Below are 26,635 nucleotides of genomic sequence, written 5' to 3'. Positions count from 1 at the left end.
CCTCTCCAGCTTCAGAGAGAACAGACCCGCCGGGGACTCAGCATCCTCTGAACGCGCCAAGCCCCTCGGTGGCCTAAATAATTCATGTGGGCTGCATGCGACCTCGTCCCTGGCCCTCCGGTGAGATACTGGAGGTGAGGGCCAGGCTCAGAGAGAAGCTCGGCCTGGCCGGGTGCCCTGCGGCTACGTTGAAGGAGACACGTTCCCGTCTTCTGCCAGTATTTATTAAGCACCACCTGGGCCTTGGAAATGGAGCAGCCAAACAAATCAGAAGTTCTGCAAGGGGCTTCCGTTTTGGCAGGGAGACTCAGACTCCAAGCAAATGGCCAAACATGAGATGAATTATAATCACGGGTCGTGGTCAGAGCTACCAGGAAAAATAAATCGGAGTAAAGGGAGCCCGGGGGGAGGAGACGACGGGGGCTGTTCTCACTGGCACACGCTGGAGGATCCAAAGCAGCAGATGCGCAGGGTGGGCAGGGGGGTCGGGGAAGCGCAAGGACCGCGGCTTCTGGCCGTGAGCGGCCAGGGAGGCCTCTCTGGGGAGGTGGCATTTGAGCAGAGACCTGCCTGAGGTGGGATGGACAGGGCAGGTATCTGCAGGAAGGGGCCCCAGGCAGAGCGAGCCCCTGGGAAGGTGCTGGGCGTGTTCCGGAAAGAGCAACGCCCTTCTGGAACAGGGAGGACACAGGGTGAGGTTTGACTCTAGGAGTAGATGGGAGCCATAGAAGACTTTTCAGCAAAAGTGAGGTAAGCTGACTTACCTTTTTGGGCAAAGGGAAGGACATAAAGAACACTCATCTTAAATGTCTCGCTTGTGGCTCCTGCAGACGCGTACACACAGTGAGTGACCACCCAGACCAGGGTGTGCAATATTTTCACCCCACAGAGGCCCCCCCCTTGCCCCATCCTGATTGATAACCCCCCAAAGTTAGTGACCCACTGTCTCTGATTTCTATCACTGTCAAATTGCTGGCCTCTCTTCCCTTTCACATAAATACTCCCAGAGCGTGTTCCCTCTCTGCCTGGCTCCTTCCACTAACCCTGACGTCCTCCAGATCCAGCCAGGTTTTAAAGCGTACCAGGAGTTCATCTTATTCCCCGATATGAACAAGCCACCCTCCATCTGTCCATCTTCTGTCGATGGACGCCGGCATCGGTTCCAATTTATAGCTATACCCCCAGTTTTTTCTCTACGGATATCCCGTACTTGTCTTAGAATACAAGCACCGTTTTTCTTGACTCCATACCTGGACACAATTCTTGGGTCACGGGGTAGATGAATCTGAAGCTTTAACCAGACATTGCCAAAGCATTTTCCAAAGTAATGTACCATTTTCAGCTGACATGGGGCCAGAGTAGGTTCAGAGAGACGGTAACAGTCAGCTTGCTGTTGCTGTAATGAAACGCCTGACATGTGCTCCTTAGGAAGTAAAGAGGTTTATTTGGGCTCATATTTCTGGAGATTTTAGATGGGAGCCCCATTGCTTTGACCTCTGGCAAATTCTGAGCACATCACAGTGGGCAAGCCCCTTATGCCATGAGCCGGGAAACAGACTTTGGGACTAGAGTCTGGTCATTCTTTGAGGGAACTCTCTCAGTGACCTAAGGTCTCAAAGGTCCACAGCACCCCCAGTAGTACCCCAGGTTCCCCATCCGGCACATGGAGAGGCGGACAGAGCTCCTTCCTCCTACGTATCTCCACGTATGTGACAGAGCAAGCCAGGACTGGGAAGAAAGAGTGACATCCTCTCTGGGTTGTCTTCCAGGAGTGCCAGTCACCCGCCATGACGGACACCGTGGTCAGCAACAGCGCCAACCGATGGATGTACCCCAGCAACCGACCCCTGCAATCAAAGTAAGTCTTGGGGTTTTCCTGGGAGAGGCTGGTTCGGGGGTCCGTGAGGTCCTAACTGTCTACACTTCGAAGAAGGAAGGGATCTCGAGAAGTGGGTGGGGAAGGGGCCCAGGGGAGATGTGCCCAGGAGACTTCCCTGGCGTGACTGCTTCGCGAGGCTTGGAGGAGCAAAGTTAAACTCCAGCTGTATGCCCCGGGTTGGAGGTGGCCCAGAGCGCACAGAATTGGCCGGCTGTAGAAGCGGACTTGGGTCTGGCTCTGGATCTGAGCTAACTCACCGTGTGACCAGAGGCCCATCTCTCTGGACCTCGGTTTCCTCATGAGTCAAATAAGGAAGCCAGGCTGGACGAGAGCCCGACACAGGCCGACTCTGACTGGCAGGGTCCCGGAGGGGACGTGTCGCCTGGGAAGGGTTCCAGGAGTTCCCAGGGAGAAGGGGGGCTCCACGCAGGAGCTGCGGGGTCCTCGACACATGTGACAGAAAAGAACCGCAGCACCCGCCAGTCAAAGGCATAGACAGGGGTTCCTTTAGGCAGGTAGGGACTCAGTCGGGGAGAAGGGACACCCTCTCAGGAGCGGGAGGTGCACTTGGGGGTTCCTGGCTCTCGAGGGGAACCTGGTGAGGGGTGGGTATGGGAAGGTCAGTAGGGATGATCTGCCCGGGGGTCTCGGGACGGTTTCTGGGGTCTGGTCAGCTTCAGGAGCCTCAGGCCGTGGTCTTCATTATCTGATCAACAGAAATGATAGGATCCGCAAGGGACTGTCTCTCTCTTGGCTTGATGGAGCCACCCGAGTGTTCATGGGCAGGGACAGGTAGACTGGCACGGGGGTTAAGGCGTAGCCACTGCACCCGGCTACCTTGCGTCTGCAGTTAATGCTGGGGAGCATCTCAGGGCCAGGCGCAGAGTTTAAGTTCCAGGAAGGACCGTTGACAATCTGACCATTTTAGTGGAAGGAACAAACGTGGCCCTTTTCTAATGACTCTGGCTTGCCCACGTCACATGGGAAGGCGTCTTAGCCAAGATCCTTTCTCACTGGAGAGCAGCGTCTGGTACCCCATCGCAATCCCGGCACCACCTGGCTATCCTTGTCCTCTTTAAATTGAACCACAAAACCAAGACTTTCCTTGAACAAGGAAGTCTTAGGGGGCAAGAGGGTGTACGTGAATAACGAGTTCACGTCCTACAACAAAAGGCGAGCCATAAAAACTAACAATTGGAAGGAACAATGTTATGAACAGGGTGTCCTGGTGCGCTCTTGTCATCCCAGGAGGCCGAGGCGGGAGGACCCCAAGTTCAAGGTCAGCCTGGGCAATTCAGCTAGATTCTGCCTCAAAATTAAAATAAAAGGGGCTGGAGATGTAGCTCAGTGGTAGAGCACCCCTGGGGTCGATCCCCGGTACTGAGAGAGAGAGAGAGGGAGAGAGAGAGAGAGGGACAGTGTTACATCTGTCTCTAGACAGTAGCTCTCCAAGACTCGGAGCCACTTTCCGCTTCTTCTAAAGGGACTTGGGAAGAAGCCACAGACAGATGTCAAAGACTGATCAGCAACAAACTGAGCGTTTCTCCTGGAAGTAATCAGAGGTTGGGAAGAACATGGAAAAGGGAACAGGCTGTTGGAAAGGGCGATTCCGTCGCAATGAGCGCGTGTGTTCCGGGCTTCCATCCTTCGCTCTTCTTTCTGGCTGCTTCTGAGCAGCGTGGCCAGGGCTTCCAGCACGGAGGCCCGGTCCATTGCTCTCTGAGGTCATATGGGTTTGGGCTGGAGGTACTGAGGGCTTTCTTTCTTCACGGTGTTATCCTGGCCATCCGTCATCTCCAAGGCCACCAGCCCTCCCCGAATCCACCCCATTCCACTTCTAGAATTTAACAGCCAGCTATGTTACTTCTAAAATTTCTTTCTCATTCCTTTCAGTGTGTTCTTGATATATATATATATATTTTTAGTTTCCTGCCCCTTTCTCAGTTTTTAACCCACATTCACTTCCTTTGAACAGGTAGTGACTTCACGTTCCATACCCACAATAACTCCACCGGACCCAGTGGTGCACTGACCGGAACCGCAGGGGTGCCGCGGAGTCCGTGTGAAGTTTTCAGGATCTCTACAGGCCTCTTATTAACTACGGCCATCAGGAAAAATTAAGCTCTATAAATTTACAGTTAAATCATATTTGACACACAGGTGACAAACACTCAGAATCCATCACTTACTTATTTATTTATCTTTTACTACGAGCTGCTCTTCTCTGTTAGTCATGCTGGTTAATGCCTGCATTTCTTCCCAACCCCGCTATGACCTCCTCTTGGCACTCGAAATCAGTCACAGTGGGGCTCTGGCCTGAGAAAAATGTCACTAAACACTCACCAAGGTACCACGGCCCAAAGTCTGTGGCACTCCGAGTCTGCTGTTCACGGTCCCTGCTGATTTTCATTCATGATGACTTGCCTCTTTATGTGGGTTATCTCGAGCGCCATCTGTGAGAGTCCCTACCCAGGGGACATTTTTCTTCGGGGAGAATGACATTCACGTCTGCCAGGAATCAGAGGCATTATCGCTCCGGGACCACCTTTGCACCCACTGCGGGTCCTGGCTGGGCGTGGGGTCTCGGATCCAGCTCCCCCGCCTCGTTGGGAGGTTGGGGGGCGCCCTCCAGATCCTAGTGCTGCTGTTCGCATGGGGTTCAGCTTCCGGGTTTTCTTCTTCTTTCTGTCTTCAGTTGCCTGATGAAGGTGTAACTAATGTACCTTCGAGAGTACACCTTTTAAATAATTTAAAGTACAACTTGATGATTTTTAAGCAAATGCGTGTACCCGTAAATCCAAGATAATGAACGATCAAGACAATACACATATCCATCAGTCCCCAAACATCCCCTGCCACTGCCAGCCCCTCCTTTTGGCTCCCCTGCCCACTCACCCACCCCCAGGTAGTCACGAGTGCTTGTCCTTTAACTTAAATCAATTTTCATTTCCTAGAATTTTATATAAATGGAATCATACCATACATACTTTTGGAGAGGGGGGGGGAGCGAGTCACTCGCTTCTGCCAGAGTAATTATTTTGGATCCAGCTGTATTGCTTTACGTATCAGGAGCCTGTTCCTTTTTCTTGCAGAATAGTATTCCACGATGTGAATGTGCCACATCCATCCATAAATGGACATTAGCACTGTTCCCAGGCTTGGGCTAGCACAAAGGAAACTTTGTGTCAGAAGTGCTTTCATTTCTCCTGAGAAATTATCTAGGAGTGGTCTGTCTCGGCCTTTCGGGAGGTCTAGATCTAGCTTTTTAAGAAATTGCCAGTTTTCTAAATTGGTTGTACCGCTTTTTAAAACTCCCACCAGGGGGCGTATGGGAGCTCCTACCACCTCACCAGCACTGAGTGTGACCAGCCTTTCCAATTTGAACCCTTTCAATGAGTGCACTGTGGTATCTTGTCATGGTTTCTGATTTGCATTTCCCTAATGATTAATGATGCCGAAGTCATAGGTAATACTGTCATTTATCCAAACTCTTTGTTGAAGTATCCATTTAGCTCTTTTGTCCAGTTAAAAAAATCAGGTCATTTGCTTTCTTGTTAAGTTCTGCACTTTTAAATTTTTTTTTTTTTTTTTTTTTTTTTTTTGTAAAAATCCTCTGTTGGAAAAACGACTTGCAAATACTTTCTCCCAGGCTATGAGTTACATTTTCTTTTTCATTAGAGTCTTTGGAAGAGGAAAACAATTTTGTGTTTTACAAAGTCTATTTAGTTTGTTTTGAAAAGCAGTGAGATCTTAGAAAAGTCCCTTACTTTCTAGCAATTCCAGAACTTCATTTTAACAAGTTTGCTTCAATTCGTCTAGCACCTAACTCTATGTTGGGGAAGGATTTTTCTGTCCACCCTGATACTCCAGAGCAAGAGTCCTCTGTCTTCTACCTCCGCCTCAAACCTTCTCCAGATCTAAGAGTTTTACCATTTTGAAGATGCTTCTGAACTGTGCTGGTTTCTTTATCAATAGGAAACTTCTAGTTTCCAAAGCCCTCCCTCCCACAATGTCTTCTGGAAGCCAACTTACTTAGCAGAAAATATTCCATCCGCTAACAAGTGTGTCTTTGTAAGATAAATGGTTGCCTGGAGGGTGGATGGGTTAAAGTATTTATTTTATTTAAGAAATGTCAGTTAATTAAAATCCCATCCATCAGAGTTTACTTTAGTTGATATGAAGCCAAATAATTTGCCTTACAATTAAATTAGAATTATTCAAACGGTCTGGACGCCGTTTCATGGAAGCGCTCCTGGGCTCCGGAGGAGCATCTTGGCATTCTGAATGCACCCAGCTGCCTTGATTGCTTCTGTGTCTCCTCCAGATATTAAAATTATTTTTCAATGAATGCTAATGGGTGGATTCCAGTTGTCACACATGCTATCTGGTCGGCTGCAGCGGTGCTGAGCTAATGCAGCCAATTCCCTTGTCTTTATCCAGTAAATGAAGGCATCGAGTCTTCCTGAAGCACAGGCTGGCCAAAGACGCTGATTGCTTTTGTGATTTTCAAATGTCTTCCTCTTCCAGCATCCTCGAACTTGATTGTGTCTGAAACCAGCCACGTGGGGTTTGAAAGAAGCAAATGCACCTGTTCCTGGCTTGATCGGAGGGAGGCTGTAGTCCCTGTGCCGGGAGTGTGTGGGGAGAGGGTCTCTAAGAGTTGGGCTTTCTAGCTGTCATGTTGTGGGGAGGAGACACCCAAGGTCCACAGAGGGTACCAGCTGCCTGGGTTGCTTGTCCAGGAGATGGACAAGCTTTCCTTTGTGGAACGGAAGCATGTGCTTCTCTCAACCAGGGGCACTGTGACTCTGCTGTTCAAGGCTCCTGGCTCTACCTAATGGGGTCCTAACCCCCGCAGTGTTTGAGATAATAAAAGTCAAGCCAAGAGTGATCATATTGTCACTGAGTGATTTCTCAAATCTTCAGACATATAACTGATTGTTTCATCACTGAGTGATTTCTCAAATCTTCAGACATATAACTGATTGTTTCAGTTCATGAAAAAGCTGAATTGATGGGTCAATTTCATCACAGATGTCGATCTTATAGCCCTACAGAGAAGCAGCCCCGCTTTAGATGTGCTGAAATAAGATGGTGATCACAAAACAAAGGAAGTAGGTCATCATCATTGGAACTGTGTGGTTGTTGCATCCAGACAGTGTTGGGAATTGCTCTAAGATTTCCTACCTAACTTTATTCCTTTTTTTCCTTTCTCTCTCTGCTCTGCCTTCCTTCAGTGATAAAGAACAGTGAGTATCTTATGACATTTTTGTTTTTTCTGCAAACTGAATTCCATCTCTATTTCTGATCAAAATGACTTACTCCTAAAGAGAGTGGTTTGAAGAGGGAACTAGAAAAATTGACATCCCTTAAAAAAGTCAAGTTCCATGAAAAAAGTAACAAGCCCATCTCAAAAAAAAAAAAATTATGAAATTTAAAAAAAACCCCACTTGACAAAAGTGTAGAAGGTGTTCTCAGGCGAGCCCTCAGTGAATTCTCGTGAGCAATTTGTGGGATGCAGCAAGTTGTTCGAAGGGTCTCTGCCCCTGTCTCTGCAGCATTTTCTGGGGACACTGACCTTAGCTGAGGAACGTGTTGGTTCCAATAACTGTTGTTAATAGCCTCAGTCGACAGAATGGTTTCTGGTATGTTCCGTGCTGCGTCTTGGGTCCCTGGCACCTCCTCTGAGATCCTCCTGATTTCCCAGTGACACGCTGTGGCCCTCTCTTTGTGCGTAACTTTGGAGCTTTTAATTGGATGCATTTCCTAAAGATACAAGACAGATCGGACGCTGGGTCCAGCGGCTGAACGGCCCACAGCCGGGTCTCCTCTCCGTGCACACGTTCAGACACCACGGAGAGTCGCTGCTTCCCTGCCGTGATGGGACCGGGGACTCACTGCCCCCACCTCCTCCAGCCCTGGCTATCCTGTCGGTCTCTCCTCCCTCAGGGGTGGTGGTGAGATGAAATGTCAAGCACAGGAGGGCTTTGTAAACTGTAAAGCACCGGGGGGCGAGTCCCAGCCTTGCCTTGCTGGGCCTGTAGCATGTTCAGCCTTTACAACCCCAATGACCACGTCCTGGGAACCTCCGAAGGTTCACCTAACACAGGCAGCACTTCACCAGGTGACCGGGAAGGTCCCCAGCTCTGGGCCTGTTTCCCACCAGTCAGACGGGAGCTTTGAACAGGACGACCCTGTTGCAATGCCCTGCAATCTCTATTGCTGGTGGGTGGGATGCTGGCCAGGGGAGACTTGCTTGGCAGGAAATTATAATGCACTATTTAGACATGTCAGGGAAAGATACTGAGGCATTGTTGGATTATAAGAGCCACAAAGCTCTTAGAAGCTTCCTGAATGCTGAGGATGGAAGGTGTAGTATATGTGCATCCTCCCCCCCCCCGCCCCAGCCTCCTTCACCCACAAGTCCTTCCCTCCCTCCCTTCCTCCCTCCCTTCCTCCTTCCTTACTCCCAGAATATTTATCAAACAACTACTACATGCCAACCACTTTGCCAAGCACCAGAGATACAGACAGACACGGGCAAAGTATGAATGGTATCGAGTGGGGTCTACAAACAAATAAACAGCCAGTCACCAACAAATAACACCCCAGCATGTAAGGAGCCACACTTGTGGGAATATGGGAGTGTCACCTAGCCCAGACTTGGGATCACAGTGGGAGAACTTTCTGGAAGAAGTGATGTGTGAGCCGAGACCTGGTGAAGGGGGAGCCCCGTGGGGGAGGAGCAGAGGAGTCCAAGGTCCGTAGTGCGAACTGTGAAGTCCAAGTGGAAGAGAGAGCCCGGGATCTGGGAAGAGCCAGCTGGAATTCCACCCGGCTGGAGCCCCAGGGACCTTTGGCATTCTGAGGGCAGAGGGGACCAGAGCATCTCTGGGGTCAGTTTCATCCCAAGGGCCCAGCAGCTGGGCCCGTGCCTGCTTCTCCCTCCCCTGCTTTCCTTCAGGGTTCATTAAAATCTCTTCCACTGAGCTCTAAAGAGACTTCCCGGGGACACCTGCCCGCGCCAGCATCCTGGGGGAACGGAGGGGAGAGGAGAAGAAAGGAAGGAAGCAGCATCCATTTTCTGCACGTCACGCTGCGGGAAGCTTCCGAGCCCCCATGCCTCGGCCGAGCCTCCATCATCCTGCTCCTTTGGGGACTTGTGATTCATTAGTAGAGACATCTGGCGGGTATTTATGACATGCCTATTGGGCAAAGGAAATGAAGAATCAAGGTGGAGGCAGGAGGGAGACGGAGGCTGTCCTCCGTGGTTTCTGAGGGGCCTCCACCTGGAGCTGGCTTTGGTGGGCGGCAGGCAGGGGCTCCGGGTAGCAGGGAAGCCCGTCTGGAGGGCTGGCTGCTCTGGCTCCAGGCCACTCTCTGCTCCTGTTCTTCAGCCACTCCCTCCCGTCTCCTGAGTGTCAGACGCACAGGAAGCAGGTCAGCTGCAGTCATTTCAGACTTTTGTTAGCGGTAAACTTTTTTCCTAGAATAATATTTTATTCAAAGGCTAAATGTTTAAGAAAGATAAGAGTGGAGGTGGATAAATTCTTAGTGACTGAGAACATTAAAAATAGAAAGGTGAACTCCACACAACTGTAATTCAAAGTAACACAAATCTATAAAATAAGTGTAGGGAGTCTGAACATCTTCACATTCTTTTTGCTTTTCTGTGTTTTCTTCTTTTTGTCCAAAGTGAATGCTGTATCAGTTAGCTCTTGCTGCATAACAAGCAACACACAATTTAAAACCACTATTTATTCAAAAGCCCCTATTGATGGGCTCCTGGATTCCCCCCCAACTTTTCACACACACACACACACACACACACACACACAATAAAGTGAAATAAGTGAAAAATAAAGTCACTGAAATGAGATTCCTCTACTGATATAAATTTCTGCCACTTAACGTCAGGCTAGGCTCCCTGGAAATCCCACCACCCCCCGTCTCTCTCCAGCATTCACGTTGGGGCAGCTGCGTGGGGAATTGGATCTGGATACTTCTACTGCCAAGGCAGAAGCAGTAGCCGTGATGTCCAAAGAGATTCCTGGTTTTAAAACAGCAAGCGCTAGCTCACGACCTGGCTGCACGTTCTGCTTATCCTGTTTGTGCCCCTCCCGCCCAGGCCGGCGGCCCATCGTCCCCCGTTGCTCACCATCAGAGCAGTCTAGTCATCTATTCAGATTCAGTGTCCACTACACCAGCAGCACTGGAGGTGATTTTCCACTGAACTGTCATTATGACAAGGGTTTCAGACATACTTATGCCAAAATGTTGAAGGAGAATAAGGAGGAGGAGGAGGAAGAGGCACAACCAACCTTTCTGGAACCTTCACCTGATTCCAGGGTCTGCCGGTGAGCGCTTGGTCCACGTGGTCTAGCTCACCCTCACAGGAGTCCTGCGAGGTCACTAGTGTCCTGTGGCAGATGACAATCTCAGGCTCAGGGATGCCACAGAACTCGTGCTGACGTCAGGCAGAGGCAGAGCCAGGCTGCCAGACCCCAAAGACCTGCACGCAGTAGGTCTTCAGTTCATTGATTTGAGTTCATCTCTTAGTGAAAAATCGGGTGTCGCCGCTCTCCGGGAGCTTGCCGGGAGCTAAGGACTTTGTGTGCATCTTCATGCGGAATCCTGCCAATAGCCCTGAGTCCCTCTTCACAGACCCCCGCACACACCACCAGAGAGTGACAGACGAGCCCAGTCAAGGAGGCTGGGGTGGCACACAGTAGGCCCCCTGGGAAGGTCCTGTATTGGTACAATCCTCTGAACAACCTGTCCAAGGAAAGAAGTGCTTGGCTTCTGGCCCTGATATTTTAACAAGGTCCTAACACGGGTCTCTGGGCTTCAGGACTCAGAGCTGGCCTCCTGAGACCCTGGACAGGGGAACCACTGCCTTGCCGCAAGGGCAGACTCTTGAGGCTCCCGTGCCCACATCGCTGCCCAGCCCAGGGGCCCCAGACAGTCCCCTTCTGTTCCCTGAGTGCAAAGGCTTCGGTTTGGAAAGCCGATCTCATTTCCCTGTTGGCTTCTGGAATTAGAACACAAAAATCCACAGGAGGCTTGCGGGCTCCACGGAGGCCAGTTGGGGCTTTCCAAATACTGGACGAGCTGTTGGTCAGCTGCCTGTTCTGGAGCGGAAGATGGGGGCAGGGCTTGGAGCGCTGCCGCCCCCAGCAGACCTTCTGCAAGGGCCGTCTGGGGTGGAGGCCCAGCGCAGGGAGGGGCCTCCCTGCTGTGTCCGCGGAGCTGTGGGGTCAGGGGCTTCCACCTCCCGAGCGCTGGAACCCCAGGCTGTGGGGAGTGCAGAGGGGGGTGGGGCGGGGCACTGGCTTCAGGTCTGACCTGTGGCCGGCTGTACCCATGACCAGATGGCTAGCGGCAGGAACCTGTCCTCAGAGGATGTGCGCTGGGTCCCTGGTCCGCGCTCTCCCCTGGGCTGAGTTTGGATTACCTGCTGCTCTGGGCATAAGAGCAATGGAGGGAGAGAAGTGCGGATGAGAGGAGGAGGAACAGGCCATCTCCATGGACGGCCCGAGGCTGGGCTGGGGCTGGACTAGGTTCTAACCAAGCTCCCAGGGAGGGCGGCCGGTCTCCATTACGCAGGGACGCACTGCGTCGGGGCGTCTCGAGGCCCCTCCCAGAACACCTGCAGAATCGCCAGGCCCAGGGCCTCCACACACGTGCGGGAGAGGTTTCCAAAGGAGCGAGGCCCCCACAGGGAGCACTTGAGCGAGGACGGAGGACCCCGCCTGGGAGGCTGTGCAGACAGACTACGATGATCCCCAATGGTCCCAGCTCCTGGTTCCGCAGTCCCTTCCCTCGAGGTGGCAGGACCTGGGACTTGCTTCCAACCCACAGAATGCAGCCGAAGGACGGGCATGGCTCAGACTCTGCCCAGCTGTCAGGAGCTGGAGTCTCCTTGTGGATTGCGTGAAGGAAGTGACCCCTCTTCTGGAGAAGCCAGAAGCCCCCACGATTAGGGATTGTAAGAGACTAAGATCCAGGGAGACCTGCCAACCACCTGGGGCCCTCACGTGCAGGAAATGAACTCTACCAAGGGCCCAGGTTTGCATGGAAGCTGGTTCTTCCCCTGTCGGGCCTGCAGATGAGAACACAGCCAAACCCTCATCTCGACTGCTGCCTCGGGAAGACCCAGCAGGGGACCCGGTGAAGCCACGCTCTCGGGACCCTGGGAGACTGGGAGACCATAACGACAGGTGTCTTAAGCCCCTGGGTTTGGGAGAATCCATTGTGCAGCGATAGAAGATGAATACGCACTGCCAGGGGCTGGTTTTCCCGTTACCCAACACTGATCACTGCCGTGGCCGCTGGCTTCCCACAGGGAAAGTGACCCCAGAAATCAAGTAGATGCCTCCATGTACTTTGTGACCACCCAGGGTCACTTCTGCTGTGTTTAGTGGGTCAGGCAGGACCAGCCCAGATTCCATATGGGAGGGTCATGCTCGGTGGGGTGCGGATTCCAGGGGGTGGGGATCCTCGGGGCCTCTCGTCATCCTTGGTGTGCTGCCCACTCCTGGGGCTTCGTAGAGACCGTCCCCCATGTCCTCCTCAGCTCCTCACTCTTGGGGACCCCAGCAGACCTCCAAGTCAAAGCTCGTGAGCCTGAAGCTTATCACTTAGAGGACCTCTTCAGGATCAAGACAAAACTTTCTTTTCCAATTTTTCTAGTCCCAAGGCTCCTAGGAGGTCACGAGAGGCTCGTCTCTGTGGCTCAGAGAAGCCATGCAATCAAAGGTCCCCATCTCTCGGTGCCACCAGGATCCCAGTGAGCCCCGGTGATCCTGGACAAGGACCCTCTGTTGCCCGGGCTCCCTGAGTCACGTGCATACGTGGACACTAACCGTCCCTCAGCGCGGGGACTGGGTCTTCCTCACAAGCTCTTCCTGTGGGCTCGCTCTCAGCCATCGATCTGAACGCTCCAGACACAACAGCGATTCCCAGCCAGACGAGGTCCCCGCGGGCGCCTGATCCACATCGTGGTTTGGCAGGTGGCAGAAACAGGCCACCAGAGAAAATTCGAAAGATAACCTGAGCTACAGAAGGTGCCACGGAGAAAGCAGGTCAGGCTGCGGGAGCTGGAGAAGGGGCCGGAGGAGGGGCCGGACATCGAGGACCTGGGACAGCAGGACCTGGCAGGAGCCAGGGCTGAGACCTTGAGGCTCTGAGACCCTGAGGCAAAAACAAGGTTGGGATTCAATCCGGAGCAGAGGTGGGGCGGCTGCAGGGGAAGAGGCAGCCGTGGGGACAGAGGCAGGGACAGGGCAGAATGGGCAGGACTTCACAGAATGGGCCAGAAGCCTGGGCTTCATCTGTATCCAGGTCACACTCACACGCATGGACAGGGCCATTGGCAAGGCCTGGAGTCCTGCCATCTGCACCCTCAGCCCGGCTGGCTCGCCTGCTAGTCCTGGGCTTTGTTCTGAGTCAATGAGACACCGTCGGGGAGCTTGAGGGGGCTGCATTTGTGCCCCCAGAGGCACCTGCTCCAAGGCCACACCTGCGCCCCTACCAGAACATTCCCAGGCCACCGCCTCTTTCTCTCTCACACAAGACGGGCCCCAAAGACACCTGCTTCCCTTTCCCTTCACACTCTGCCTTCTCTGCTCTTGGGAACAAACCAGCTGAGGGGGAGAAAGTCGGAAGGGGGGAAGAGGAAGACGGGATTTTAATTTCCAACTTTGCCTGACAAAGGGCGATTTCACACGGACGCACCATCAGGGCAGGGAAAGCAATGGACACTGGTGCCCGGCGGGTGCCGGCTCCTGGGGTCTGGGAGGCACGGACGCTTTCCCTAATGGGGAAGAGACTTCCTAGTGGCCTTCGACCCCGCATTCCACCCCGATGCTGCAGCTCAGCACCCTGCGTGGGCCCCACTGTGTGAGGGGAGAGGACACGATTTTGCCACAGACCACGGCATTAACTGCTCCCGGCAGCCTCTGACCCTCCAGACCACCTGCTTTCTCTAGCCACAGTCTCACCATCAGGAAATAAGAACAAGGACAGTCCCTGCCTTGTAGGGGTGGTGCAAGGACTCATGAGGTGGTGTGAGCACCCCGTGGGCACCATGGCAGTGTCCACTCCTTTAAAACTGAGAGGAGCACAGGGTGGAATCCAAATATTGCTGGAGACTTTGGGGCTGGAAACCTGGAGGTTATGCGAGATCCAGAGGCACTGGGGTCATCCTAGGACCCAGCGCTGTGACCGCCTGGCAGGACTGTCTCTCCTCCCGCTGTGGAAGTCTGCTCGGGAATCTTCTTGAGAACTTCATTACCTTCCAGGTTTCCGTGAGCCTCCAGCAAATGTTCCTGCAGAGTGTCTACATGTGTGTGCTCAGTGGAAACAAACCCATCCGGTGGCACCTGCCTGTCATCCCAGCCCCTCGGGAGGATCGAGAGTTCAAAGTCAGCCTCAGTAACTTAGCGAGGCCCTATGCAACTTAGTAAGACCCTGTCTCTAAATAAAATATAAAAAAAGGACTGGGGACATGCTTCAGTGGTTCAATCCCTGGTACCAAATAAACAAACGAACAAAAACAAGGAACAACCCCATTGGAACCCTGTGAGGGAAGCGTGAGTCCCACGGCACAGACGCACAACTGAGGCCTGGACAGCCGGGGGCATAGCTGTCTTGCTCAGTGGGTTTCCCAGCAGGTCCAGGGGCCTGACCGCTCCTACGCTGCCTGCTGGGGTTTCCGCCCAGCCTCACACCTTCTCAAATTGCCTTTCAGGCTCCAGGCAGGCTGGAATGTCCACCCCAGCGGTCAGCCCGACAGACAGAGGAAGCAGGAAGAGCTGACGGACGAGGAGAAGGAGATCATCAACAGGGTGATCGCTCGGGCAGAGAAGATGGAAGAGATGGAGCAGGAGCGAATCGGGTGAGGCCGCAGTCCCCTCCCAGAGCGCTAAGGCGGCGCCGCGTGCCTGGGTGGGTCTGGGGCGGGTCTGGCTGCCTCTGGGCTCTGATGTGTGACTGGCAGGTACGACCCACCCAGACAGAACCGGAACCCTGGCTGCGTGAGGCGGGGAGAAGCCAGAAGAAGAGAAAAAAGGAGAGAGGGAGAGGGGGCTGGAGACCCCAGAACCCAGGATGGACAGAGAGGGAGGGAGAAAGAGCCAGCAGACAGCAGGTTCCAGGCAGGCGCTAAAGACGCCTGGGACCCAGCAGGGACAAGAGTGGTCCCCAGAGGCTGGGAAGCGGGTGTGGCGGGCGGCTAGAGAGTGCAGGGTGGGTGCAGCTGGAGGGGAGAAAACACTTCTTCCGTGCTCGAGGGTGGTAGCCGAGTGTGCTTGGCGTTCAGAGCGGCCAGTGCGGAGGACTTGAACCTGAAAGAAGTCCCGGCAAGAACCCGAGCCGCTCACGCTGCGGGTGGGAGGGCCGGACTCGGGGAGACCCGGAGGCCCTCGCAGGTGTCCAGCCGGCTGCTGTGGGTCCTGGGCCTGTGGCGTCTGCCCGCTGGGCGCCCACTGGCAGAGCAGGGAGGGAACCCCGCCTTCGAATCCCTGGGGGGACCAGTCCCGGTCCAGGTCTCCTCTGCCCGGTGCTCAGCGAGTGGGAGCGGGGCCGTGGGACCTGCCGGTGCGCATGGCAGAGGCCAGACGAGGGTGTGCGTGGAAGGGAGTGACGAATCCAGGAGCCAGGACCGCACCGGAGAGGCGGGCGCGTGTGGGTGGGCTGGAGAAGGGGACGGGGGACGTGTGGGCCATCCAGGGCGGGGGTGACCTAGAGAGAAGGGAGAGTGGCGGGGACCCCTGGAAGTGGGCGGACGCTGGGTGCACAGAGGCGGGGGCCGGCAGAGCGCCCCCAGACCTGGACCTCAAGTGGGAAGGGCAGCTGCAATGCGGACCCCACCCCCGGCCCTCCCCGGCCCTCCTGCCCGCAGCTGCCCGTCCTGCCGACGCCCTCGGGCCCACGCAGCCGCGAGGTCCTGGGAGGGGAGACGATGTTCCCGAGACGCAGAAGGGGGCGACTTGATTTGAGTTTCTGCAGATACTTTCATGTGGGGCTGGCTGGGGAGACCGAGGCGCTGTTGACCAAGGACAGACTCCCGCTTGGGCGCAGGGTGGGCCTCGGCTTCCTCCACTGAGAGGCTGGGCAGCTCAGCAGGGAATCCAGGGTTGGATTCTTACGTGACTTTTGAAAAAAGGTACTTTAGGAGTGAGGCGTTCTCTAGGACACAGGTGTGCGTGTGTGTGCATGCGTGTGTGTGCGTGTGTGAGAGTGCATGTGCATGTGTGCATGTTTGTATGCGTGTGTGTGCATGTAGTGTGCGTGCGTGCGTGCGTGTGTGCACGAGTGCGTGTGAGGTACTGACACCTCATACAGCAACAGGCCTCAGCCCTGAGGCATGACGGTCAAGACTAGATTCCGGAAGCTGGCGTTCCTCACGCTCTTCCTCCTGCCTCGTGCTTCCTACCAGCTAACAGATTTTGCACTCCGTAGATCTAGTTTGATCGTTATATGTCAATCTGAATGGATCTACTAGAAGAGTTCCCGTAGTAGGGATTTGGGGCTGTTACAGTCATTGCGGATAGAGCCTGGCACATAGTAGGTGCCTAGCAATGTATTTTTTGAGTGAACGATGAACTTGGCTAATCATGCTGCCAGTTTCTTTCTGCATTCCCCTGACCTCAGGAGTTTAAGAATCTTGTCCAGGATCCAGATTCCCAAGGACAGTTTTCTGATTGGCTGGCATAGGTTAGGTGCGACCCCTCATCCAATCAGTTAGGGGGTGGGAGATCAGGTCACATAAATAGGAGGAGCTACTTCAGGAGGTCAGGTTGGGAGAATCCCTGTGGACTGAGCAGATTCCAGCTTCAACATTTTGGGGTGGGGGTGGGTAACTGGGGGATTGAACTTGGGGGCACTCGATCACTGAGCCACATCCCCAGCTCTATTTTGTATTTTATTTAGAGACAGGGTCTCTCTGAGTCGCTTAGTGCCTCGCTCTTGCTGAGGCTGGCTTTGAACTCCTGAGCTGCTGGGATTCCGGGCGTGCGCCACTGCGCCCGGCCAGCTTGAACATTTTACAGCAGGTCGTGGGGCCTGCCCTGGTTTCCATGACCTGGCATGTTCTCCCACCAACTGGCAGCAGAGCACAGTGGTTAATGACTGAGGACCCAAAGTCAGAGGGACCTGGGTTTAAACCGTAGCTGTCACTTACTCTGCACATGATCCTAGGTAAGCCAAGTTATGCCTCGGTTTGCTCACCTGCCAAGTGGGGAGAACGTTAGTAAGTACTTCCTGGTGTGTCATGAATTAGCCTGCAAAGGATTGTCACAGGTGTTTGCCGTGGTCACATGCTCAATGAATAAGGGCAACTACCTAACAGCAAATTAGAGAGTGAGGAGGCTCAGTTTTGACACTAAGTGACACCTCAGTTTACAATTGTGCCCCAAGTCTCCAGTTTGGAAAGCCCCAGGATTCTGGCAGCCCCTGGCTTCCCCTGAAGGAGATTTGAGAGGCTTCCAGGCAAGCTCGGTCAAATCCTTGCTGACAGAATGTACCTTTGCAAAGCGTGTGTTTTCTGCCTGGCTTCCCAGGGTGGGGAGGAAGGTCTCGGAAGATTCTAGCTGCGGCTGTCTCTGTGCACCTTCCAGCTGCAGCCCCGGCTGGTAGCGTTGCCAGAGGCAAACCCAGTGCTATTTGTGTCTTCTAAGCTCCAACCTGCCCTCCTTCCTGTTCCACCCACGCTTCCCTGGGAGGGGATCAGAGTGGAGTTGGATAAAAGTGAAGTGAAACATCAGACCTGGAGCAAGGTGGAGAAAGGGTGTCGTCTGGGTTTCCCATTGTAGAACCTCAGGCCCTCAATTTCCCCCTTACCAGATGAGTCAGTGTGACTCTCAGGATCCTTCCTGCTCAGAATCACAGTGGGGGTTCCTGGTGGAGGACCCACCCCGTGTCGTTGGCTGTGCTCTCAAAGCCAATGAGCTCTAACTGGGAAAATTGCAGATGTGCATGTCCGTGCCCTGTTCTGGGGCCAGACACCAGCTCTGCATGGCTGGATTTTCTCTGTTACCTGAGATGAAGCCATCTAAGAGAAGAATAGGATCATTATTAATAAACATAATAATTACTCATCATAACAGGGGCGGCTTATTGAGCACATATTACGTGCCAAGGGCTCACTGTGAAACCTCACTTGGATGAACTCATTAACTGCCCCTCCTAACTCTTTCAAGTAAGTGCTATGATCCTCTCATTTTGCGGGTGAGGAAACTGAGGCGTAAGTTGCTTAGGTCATTTCTCCAAGGTCACAGAGAGGCAAGGTACCCATCCCTGTCTGGTCGTTTCTTGGAATGATGCTCCTAACGATGAGGTGTCTTTCCTCAAGGTCTCTCTCCCTATTCCTGGACTCTACATGACCCAAAATTTTAGGAGCCCAGGTTGGGAGGGGACATTTTGGGAGCTGGAGGTGGGACTCTCTTCTGGGCCAGTTCAGTGATTCTTTGTCACTTATATCAATCGGTCTGTCACTGCCAGAGCTGCTAGAGCTGGATCTGGAGAACCCCAGGGAGAAGGGTCTTCAGGCCTCGCAGCTCCCGGGGGTGGTTTCGCTAGCGTTAGCCACTCTGGGAAGCCTGGGAACCCCAGGCTCACATCAGACCAGGGCTGCTTGTCCCCCGGAGCCCCTTGGCTTCTGCCCAGGCAGAGTCCAGGCTGTCACTCACCCCTCCTCCCTCAACCAGCCCCGCTCTCGTTGGCGTCCGAGGAGGGGGAAATGATGTCCAGAAAAGCAGCTCATTAGATGGCTTCGTTTGCCCCAGGTTCCTCACTCAAGTGCTAAGCAGGATGGTGGGGCTTATTCTGCATACCTGGTCGTAACCAACTTTCTGGAGATTTGAGGGTCACATTGCTTTCGAGAATTAGAAAACCAAATCCAGACGCAGTGCCTCAGTTATCTATTACAATGTAACAAACCACCCCAAACAAACTTAAAGCAACCACCACAATTGACAATCAGGTTGTACTTCCTGATTCCCTGGGTAAGAATCAGGCCCAGCTCTGCCCAGCAGGGTTTCTGCCGTGTGAGGTATTGGCTGGGGTTGCTCCCTTCCTGCTTGCAGCTGGTGCCTGGGCTGGACTGGGTCTCTGTCTGTGCCTTGGTGCTCTCCTGTGTCCCCTCTCCTGTGCCACATGGCCACCTCTCTCTCCATGTGATCTGTCCCTGTTTGTCTCTATTCAGTAGCTGGATCCCAGGAGGGCAACCGTGGAAGTTGCTGGGTCCCATAGACGGCAGGACATCTTTTCTACCACATTCTATCGTAGAGGGGGAAACAGACCCCAGATCCTTATGGAGAGAATGGCATGTGTTTCTAGGGAAGGAGGCCATTATCAGCGAGCATCTTCAAAGACTGTATCACATGATGCAAAAACGGAGATTAAATATAAGCCTTCAGATCTGTCAGGGGATCCCTGCCCCATGAAAGGTCTGCTTCCTATCCCATTATGTTAGAAAACATAGCCAGGCCGAACCTCCCCAGGTTTTATAGCTTTTCTTGGTCCTAATTCCAAATTCCCAGGGCAGGAACTCTGATTGGCCCAGTTCATCTCTTTGTCAGCCCCTCGTCCAATCAGCTGTGGCCAGAGGTACCGAGTGCACAAACATGGCTTCTGAGGGCTTCTCCCGCATCCAAAAGGGCCCTTAGTGAGGGGAAAGACAGACGTGGCTTATCCACAGGGCTTTTAGAAAGTGTTAAGTCTGCAATCAAACGTTTTCCTGGAAAACTTTTTGCACCCCACCCCCGCCATCTGGGGGTGCTCCGTGTCCTTCAGTAGGTCCCCCTGTGTCCGTAAGCTATTCCTCTCTGTCCGGAGCCTCTCGGAGGCGTTCACTCACATATCCTGCCTGTCCACAGGGGGACTGGCAGCTGGGTGGCTTCCATTCGAGGTCAGCTTCCCTAAACAGATGGGCCCCCAAAAGTAATTAGGATTCGTCATTAACCTTGGCATCCAGACAGGGTGATGGAGGAGGAAGTCGGGGAGACACACAGACCTGTTATTGACAGAAGCTGCCGCGCGCCTGCTGCCTCCCCGCCTGGGCTCCCCCTCCCCCATTTTCTGGCACAGAACTTTTCCAGAATGTGGACAGAGGGCCAAGTAATCAGTAATGCTTGAAACTTGCCGCGCCCACTTACGTCAGCACCTTCCTGGGTTTGACAAGGAGACAGTGAGCTGAACCCTCTCTCTTCGTCCTAAAGGAGGACACCCCGGCCCAGCGCTGCCTGGTTTGAGACAGTCCGTGGATGAGATCCGAGGCTTGGGGCACGCCAGGGTCACAGGCTTATTCATGTATGTGCGGATGTGAGCTTTTTGGATGACACATGCAGGGATTTCATCCTGTTTGGGGGGAACTTGGAACCCCCCATGGCAAAGAACCACTGAGTGCGACCTTGGTGTCCCCAGGGATTACAGCAGTGTGTGACCAAGGTCCACCCAGCCTTGGTGCTTTACGGAATCTGCATCAGGTGAAGACGAGAGCTTTCTGGATTCCGGTCAAGGAGGCACACATAGCGCCCGCCACCTGCTGCGATGCCTGCAAACCCAGCTGACCATGTCCCCTGGGTCCCGGTTCCTTCAAGGCCTCCCTGACTTCATTGTGAAACAGGAAGTCAGCCTCCAAGTCCCCGTGCCCCCGGGCTTTTCAGCCTCAGTACTCCTGACATTTGGGACAGACAGTTCCTTGCTGGACCACTGTCCCCTGCCATGGAAGGTGCTCAGCAGCATCGCTGGCCTCTGCCCACTGGATGCCTGTAACAATACCTGTCCCGTTGTGACAGCCAAGAGTGTCTCCAGACACTGCCCCCCCCCGGAGGCAGCAAAGTCACCCCTGTTGAGAACCTTCACCCTTGACCTTTTGCTGGTGGTTCACGAAGAGGAGAAAAAATTCGCTGGGAATTTCCCCACAACCCTCCTCCATTCTTAGGGAAATAATCACAGCCGCTCAGGCGTGGATAGCATCCCATGATGGCACGGTGCTCCAAGTTTCATGTACATGTAGTAATGAAATCCTCACAGTGCCTTATGTGGAACACCATACCATCACCATCCCCACTTTACAGATGAGAAAACCAAGGCACAGAGAGGTTAAGCAACTTTCCCAGAGTCACACAGTTAAGAAGTCCTGGGGGTGAGACTATGAACCTGGGAGGGCTGGCCCTAGGGTTACAGTCCTTTTCTGTCTTTCACAGAGCAACATTTATCTCCAAGTGCTGTACAGACAAATTTCAAACATTTTTTTTTTCCTTTGTTCCTCGTAATGTCCTCACTGAGAAACAGACTTTTGTTTCTGTTTTGCCAAAACTGAAGCTCAGCAAGGTAAAGCCCCTTGCCCAGGGTCACACAGTCTTTATGTGGCCAAACCAGACTTCGAACCTGAATCTGTCTTTCACTTTCTCCTCTTGTCTTAGGAGAGGGCCAGTGGCAAGGTCCCTGGCAGAGAGTTTCGGGAGAGAATCGATAATCCACAGGTTGTCCCGGGTATTCATCAGCCTGGCTGATTCGACCTCACCTACGTCTTCCTTCAGTAGGACAGGTCGTTCCTTCCGGTCACAGTGAGCCTCGTCCCCTGCAGCCCTCAGAACTAGATTCTCGAGCCACTATTTCTCACCACAAGGAAGGCAGGCAGAGCGTTAGACTGAGTTCCAACTATAAGCACTGAGTGAAAGAAAGTCTGGGCTTCCAGCTGCCAGCCCCTTCTCTGCCACTACTGGGCTGTGTGCACTTGGGCAGGTGCCTTGATTTCTCCATCTGTAAAGTGGGAATACAGAATGGAACTGATCTCGCAGCTTGATGATGGCTTAAGGAGAACACGTGTGTGGAGTACTTAGCACAGCACCCGGGCACAGTTGCTGTTGCTGTTATTGGACTCCTGGTGGCGCAGCACCTTGCTCAGCACTACCTCAGCTCCATGAGCCCTCCTCCTGTCTTTCTCTCTTGGCTCCCTCTCCCCATGAGCCAGGTGGACCCTCCTCCCCAAAGTGCTGAGCCCAGGCAGGAACCCCACTCCCCAGTCCCTCGGGGGAGAGACTGGGATCTCGGCTCCCCGGCAGGTGACAGGCGTGAACAACCATGAGCCTGAACGAGTCTGACAGGCGCACCCGGCTCGCCAGCCGCATGGGCCCACCCGGGAGCAGCCCGGTCATTTGAGGACAGGTTCCCGAAAGACCCTGCGCCAGAGCCCGGGGCCGGCCTCCTTCAGCAGCCGTTGCCTGTCCACAGCAGATGGTCGGCCGCCGACCCAGAGGATGCCACGTTTAATCAGCTCAGAGGTGACATCCCCCACTTGGCGAGGAGGGAGGAGAGGCGAGGAGGCAGAGGCCTGGGTCTGGAGTTGACGGCGAGGGACGGGCCAGGGCCAGGGCCACAGAGAGAAGCCACACACCCGCTGCCACATTTTCCTGAATCCTCCTGCGCGTGCTCAGGGCTCAAAGGCCACCCTGGGCTCGTCCTCAGGCGGTAGAAGCCCGCTCTCAGCCGCGGGCGCCCGGGCTCAGGACAGGCCCAGCAGGGCGGCTGCGGGCTCCTAGGCCACCTGCTTCCCCAGCTCCTCTTCCACATGGAGCCTCGGGCAGCACCCGCGGGAGGGCTCCAAAGTCGCCGCCTCTAGTTCTCAGAGGCCAGGTTGGGCTTTTCCCGGAGAGGAACAGGCAGGCGACGGTCGGTCCCGCTGGTCCCGGGTGCTGCTGGTTTGCAGAGGGAAGCTGCGTGCAGGTGTGTGAGAAGGCGTGTCCGTGTCCTCGCACGTGGGTTCTGAACGCAGGCGCGACGCGCATGCGTGTGTGCGTGCTCGCGGGGCTGGCCCGAGCGCCTGGAGACAGGTGATCAGACGCTCGGAATCCAAAGCGTGGCTTGCCTGACGTCCACAGCCAGGTGCCAGGGAACTGCCCCGCCTCACTCTGCGGAGGAGGGATGGAGTCAGGCGGAGACCCGAGCCAGGTGGAAAGGGAACGTGGTGCGCCATCAGCAGGTCCCCCAAGATGTCCCCATCTGCTTTCCTGGAACGGTCCACATTACCGTCCAGGGCAGAAGGGACTTTGCAGATGTGACCACGAGTCTTGGGATAAGAAGATAAATCCAGACTAGCCAGGGGGACCCCCGGCTCACGGCAGAGGAGCTCACGCGAGGAAGGCGGGAGGGTCCGCGTCACAGAGTGGGAGACGCCGCACCACTGACTTTGGAGATGGAGGAAGGAGCCGCGATCCAAGAAACGCGGACGCGGCTAGAGCCTGGAAAAGCCAGGGAGCAGCATCCCCAGAGGCTCCGGGGAGAATGGAGCCCTGCCGTACCTTCACTTGATCCCAGGGAAGTGCGCCCGTGGATCCAGCCTTCAGAACTCTTGATGGACTCCCGTCGTCTTAGGCCGCCAAGTCTGCGGTCATTTGTGGCACCAGTATCAGGAAACACACGGATGACTTCCTCAGGCCTGGTGGCATCTCGTGGCCTCCTTACGGGCTCCTGCTCCACCCAAGTTGGACCCTTTTGGGTTGGTGTTGCCATTTAGAAAGACCTGCGAGGTCCCACACGTGGACAAAGTCCAGAGCCTGCGTCCCTCTTCCAGGACTCCCTCTCCGAGCCGCCAGGCTCTGTTCAGATGCCCAGGGTCTCCAAAGGGGGGATGCTGGGTCTTCTCTTCCTAAGGCCTTTACTGCTGTCCCCTCCTCTTAGACTGCAGCCCCTGCCTGGACCAGGGGCCCTCAACTCCTTCCACCCAGCCCACCAGCCCTGCGAGCACGTCCTTGGTACAAGCTGATCCTGCCCTTCTAAGGATCCTGAGTGTCCCTGTCCCTCTGTCATGAGTTCTCACAGCAGTGCCCACTAGTCTTTGGGTGCTTACCGTGAGTGCCATTATGGCGATCTGTGGGGTCATTTAAATAACCTCTGAGCCCCTCACTAGAGTGTCAGCTCCCTGAGGAGGGGACCTGTCTGTCCTCCCCTTTGACTCCTGCCTGCCTGGCCCAGGTGGGTGCTCCGTAAGTAAGTGTCCACTGGGTGAAGAGCCTGCCCGCCTCTGCTTGGGTGGCAAAGTCAGACCGGCTGGGAATCCCCTCCCACCACCTCCAAAGGTCATTCAAGGTGCCCAAAGGAGGGGACAGACCCCTTCTGGTGCCTCTGCGAGCATCTAAGAAATAGAAGGTGCCCACTGACTTCACCGAGTCACCAACAGCTCCCTTGAAGCACTAGCCACTGACGGACGCCCCCTGGGTGTGAGCCGTGGTCATCCCGCTAACGGGGCACTAAGAGCGAGCGAGGGAGTGACGGCTTCTTACAGGGTCCAGCTAATGGGCACGTAACGCGGGGGACGGAGTGGAGACCGTGCCCAGGCAAATAAAACCAGTCTGCCCACGGGGTCTGGTCTCTTATAATTGAGGACCCTGCGGTGTCACAAGAGAAGAGGAAGTCTTGACACCTCAGCCCCAGGATCCGAAAATCCCCACGTGCCGCCCGGGAGGAAGCAGAGGCACGTCTCACGAGGCTCCTGGTGCAACCTGGGAGAAGGGGCCCAGGGAACAAAGGTCTCTCAAGCTCACTGGCTCCCAGGAAGGGTGAGACCACATCTAACCTTGGCCTGCGACCTCCACCTTCACAATCGCACTTGCTTCTCTAAGATAATATGGGAAGAGCACGTTTATTATGAGAGAGATGAAGTAGAGCCGTGTCCAGCTAATTGGGTGCTTAATGTGTCGGGGAGGGGAGATGAAGGCATTGAAGAAGGAAATAAAAGTCACCCGTGATCCCAGCGCTTGCCAGGAATCACTCTGAAGAGTTTGATCTGTTTCTTTCCTTGTTTTTGATTTTTTTTTATTGAGTGCATGCAATAAGGACTTTCAGGTGAGCATGCTCCAACCTCATCTTGCATTCTGATTATGATCCTGGGTCCTGAGTCTTTTGGTTTTTGGCTTTTTCCCGCTTAGCAGAATCAGGATGGCGTTTCCCCCTTGTGATTCACCTCACCCTGTCCTCCCCTGGAAGAGGATTTCTCAAAGTGGGGCCCAGGATTCTTTGCCTGCAGAATCAGATCGATGCCGCTCCCAGGCCGAATCCAGTCCCCTGGACACGTCCTCTGGGTGTGGGGCACTGTCCCCAGGTGGTCTAGACGTGCCATAAATTCTTGGAACACCCTCCCAACAGGGCTCTGTGCTTAACTACTGGCCTCTGGGCCCAGCCAGATCCACCTCTGAGAAGGCGGAGCCAGGGCCCCAGGCACTGGTATTTAGTCTGATGCTGGTGATTGACATACTGTGAGAGTTGACAGCGTCTCTTATACATATAGGCTGTCCTGTCAGGACGTGTAAAATTAAATATTTCTTCCGGGATGAAAAACTGAACTCTTCTGTCCCCAGGTTAGAGACCCAGTGTGGCCTCGTGGTCTTTCATGACACAATTTTGGTTTAGCTTCCTGTGGTTTTCTGAGTTTAAAATTTTGGGGGGCCTTCCAGGTTGTGTCCCCAGCATTTGAGGGTACAGAGGGGGTGTCCCAAGAAGCAGGCTGCAGGGACTCCGGCTCGCTCCTGTCTTTGGCCACCCCCGCTCCACCATCCTCTTCACCTGTCCCATCTGTACTGAGTCACAAATAACTGGCCGCGAGCAGGACGGTGGGATGAGGGTCTTAGATCTGGGGCTTTGGGTGCCACTTGCTGCCTCTGGTCAGACCCTGTGTGAGCCGGTTAAGGAGCCTGTAGGGCTGAAGGGAGGGGCTGGGCCCGGGGCAGGCAGTTTCAGGTAGGTCTGCAAATGTGGTAAATCTACTGCCATTCTGGTTCAAGAAGAGGCACAAAACCCTTTGGTTTGCCTAATGAAGCACTCTGCAGTCTGGGGTAGGATCATCTGTTCCATGTCATCTTCCCAAGATGCACGGGCAGAGCCGGCCATAGGCAGGGAGCCACGCGGGCTTTGGGAAGTGACGATGGTTCCTGAAGCTGAGAACCAGTCCTAGCCCTGGTGGTCCAGCAAGCCTCTGCCCTCGCTGTGCCTCGCACCCCAAGGGCAGAACAATATCTCCTGGTTTTCTAGCTAGGGCAGGGGAGGAAGCCGGTAAGAGACTGGGACGACAGGAAAGCGTCACCAGGCACTGATCCCCGTCCTCCCAGCCTGACTCACGGCCTCATAATATTTTATGACTCGGTGGCATTGAAAGGCATCCTGGAATTCATCTCCTCAACGTCAAACTGTTTTTACACCCTGGAACCAGCTTTGCAAAGGAAACCCAACTGACCGGCCCAACGAACAGAACAGATAAATGCAAAGCTGCTCGGGTGAGGTGGAGCCCGGTGGCCCCTTGTGGTCTCCCCCCAGGCTGTCACGGGGAGCAGCCCTGAACGGGCTCTGTGGGTCCCCCGAGGGGCCAAGCCGCAGCCCTGGGGAAGCGCTGCTGGAGCCCGATGACTCCTGTTTCCCAGGCAAAACCAGGACAAAGAGCCAGAGCTCCTGAGGATTCTTTAGGGAAGCATAGTGAAGGACAGCAGTCGGGTTCCTGTTCCAACTGCAGGGGACAGAGCCAGCGGGGTGACAACCCAGAGCGTGTGCAACAGGGTGCTTGCCAACAACTGAGGCAGGGGAATGGACCGGGTAGAGAAGAGGACCTCGTGGCTCCTCTCGGCATGCGGCTGCGTGCGCAGCACTGGGGTGAAGTAGTTCACACGGCCTAGATCTGAATTTGGGTTTTACCACTTCTCTGCTGTGTGACTTGGGCTAATTGCTTAACCCCTCTGTGCTGCAGTTTTCTCATGTAATATA

The 26,635-nt window shown here is 54.4% G+C and overlaps 1 protein-coding gene across 8 annotated transcripts in view; it reads left to right on the top strand.

The window, feature by feature from the left end:
* The window catches only part of Rph3a (rabphilin 3A), a 226,224-nt gene that overhangs the window by 170,154 nt on the left and 29,435 nt on the right, over positions 1–26,635 (top strand). For 5 of the 8 annotated variants that reach the window (XR_007109924.1, XR_007109929.1, XR_007109925.1 and 2 more), the window contains 3 exons: positions 1,770–1,858; positions 7,117–7,128; positions 14,631–14,777. Coding sequence is in view for 1 of the 8 variants with exons in the window: in XM_047562442.1 (XP_047418398.1) it covers positions 1,788–1,858; positions 7,117–7,128; positions 14,631–14,777 (230 nt within the window). In the remaining 7 variants the exon portion in view is untranslated. The remainder of the gene's footprint in view (positions 1–1,769; positions 1,859–7,116; positions 7,129–14,630; positions 14,778–26,635) is intronic. The other 3 variants (XR_007109927.1, XR_007109928.1, XR_007109926.1) reach the window with 1 other exon arrangement.

Source organism: Sciurus carolinensis, chromosome 8, assembly GCF_902686445.1.
Source record: "Sciurus carolinensis chromosome 8, mSciCar1.2, whole genome shotgun sequence".
Taxonomy (NCBI): domain Eukaryota; kingdom Metazoa; phylum Chordata; class Mammalia; order Rodentia; family Sciuridae; genus Sciurus; species Sciurus carolinensis.
Note: the sequence above shows the minus strand (reverse complement) of the source record. Positions and strands in the feature narration are given on the sequence as shown.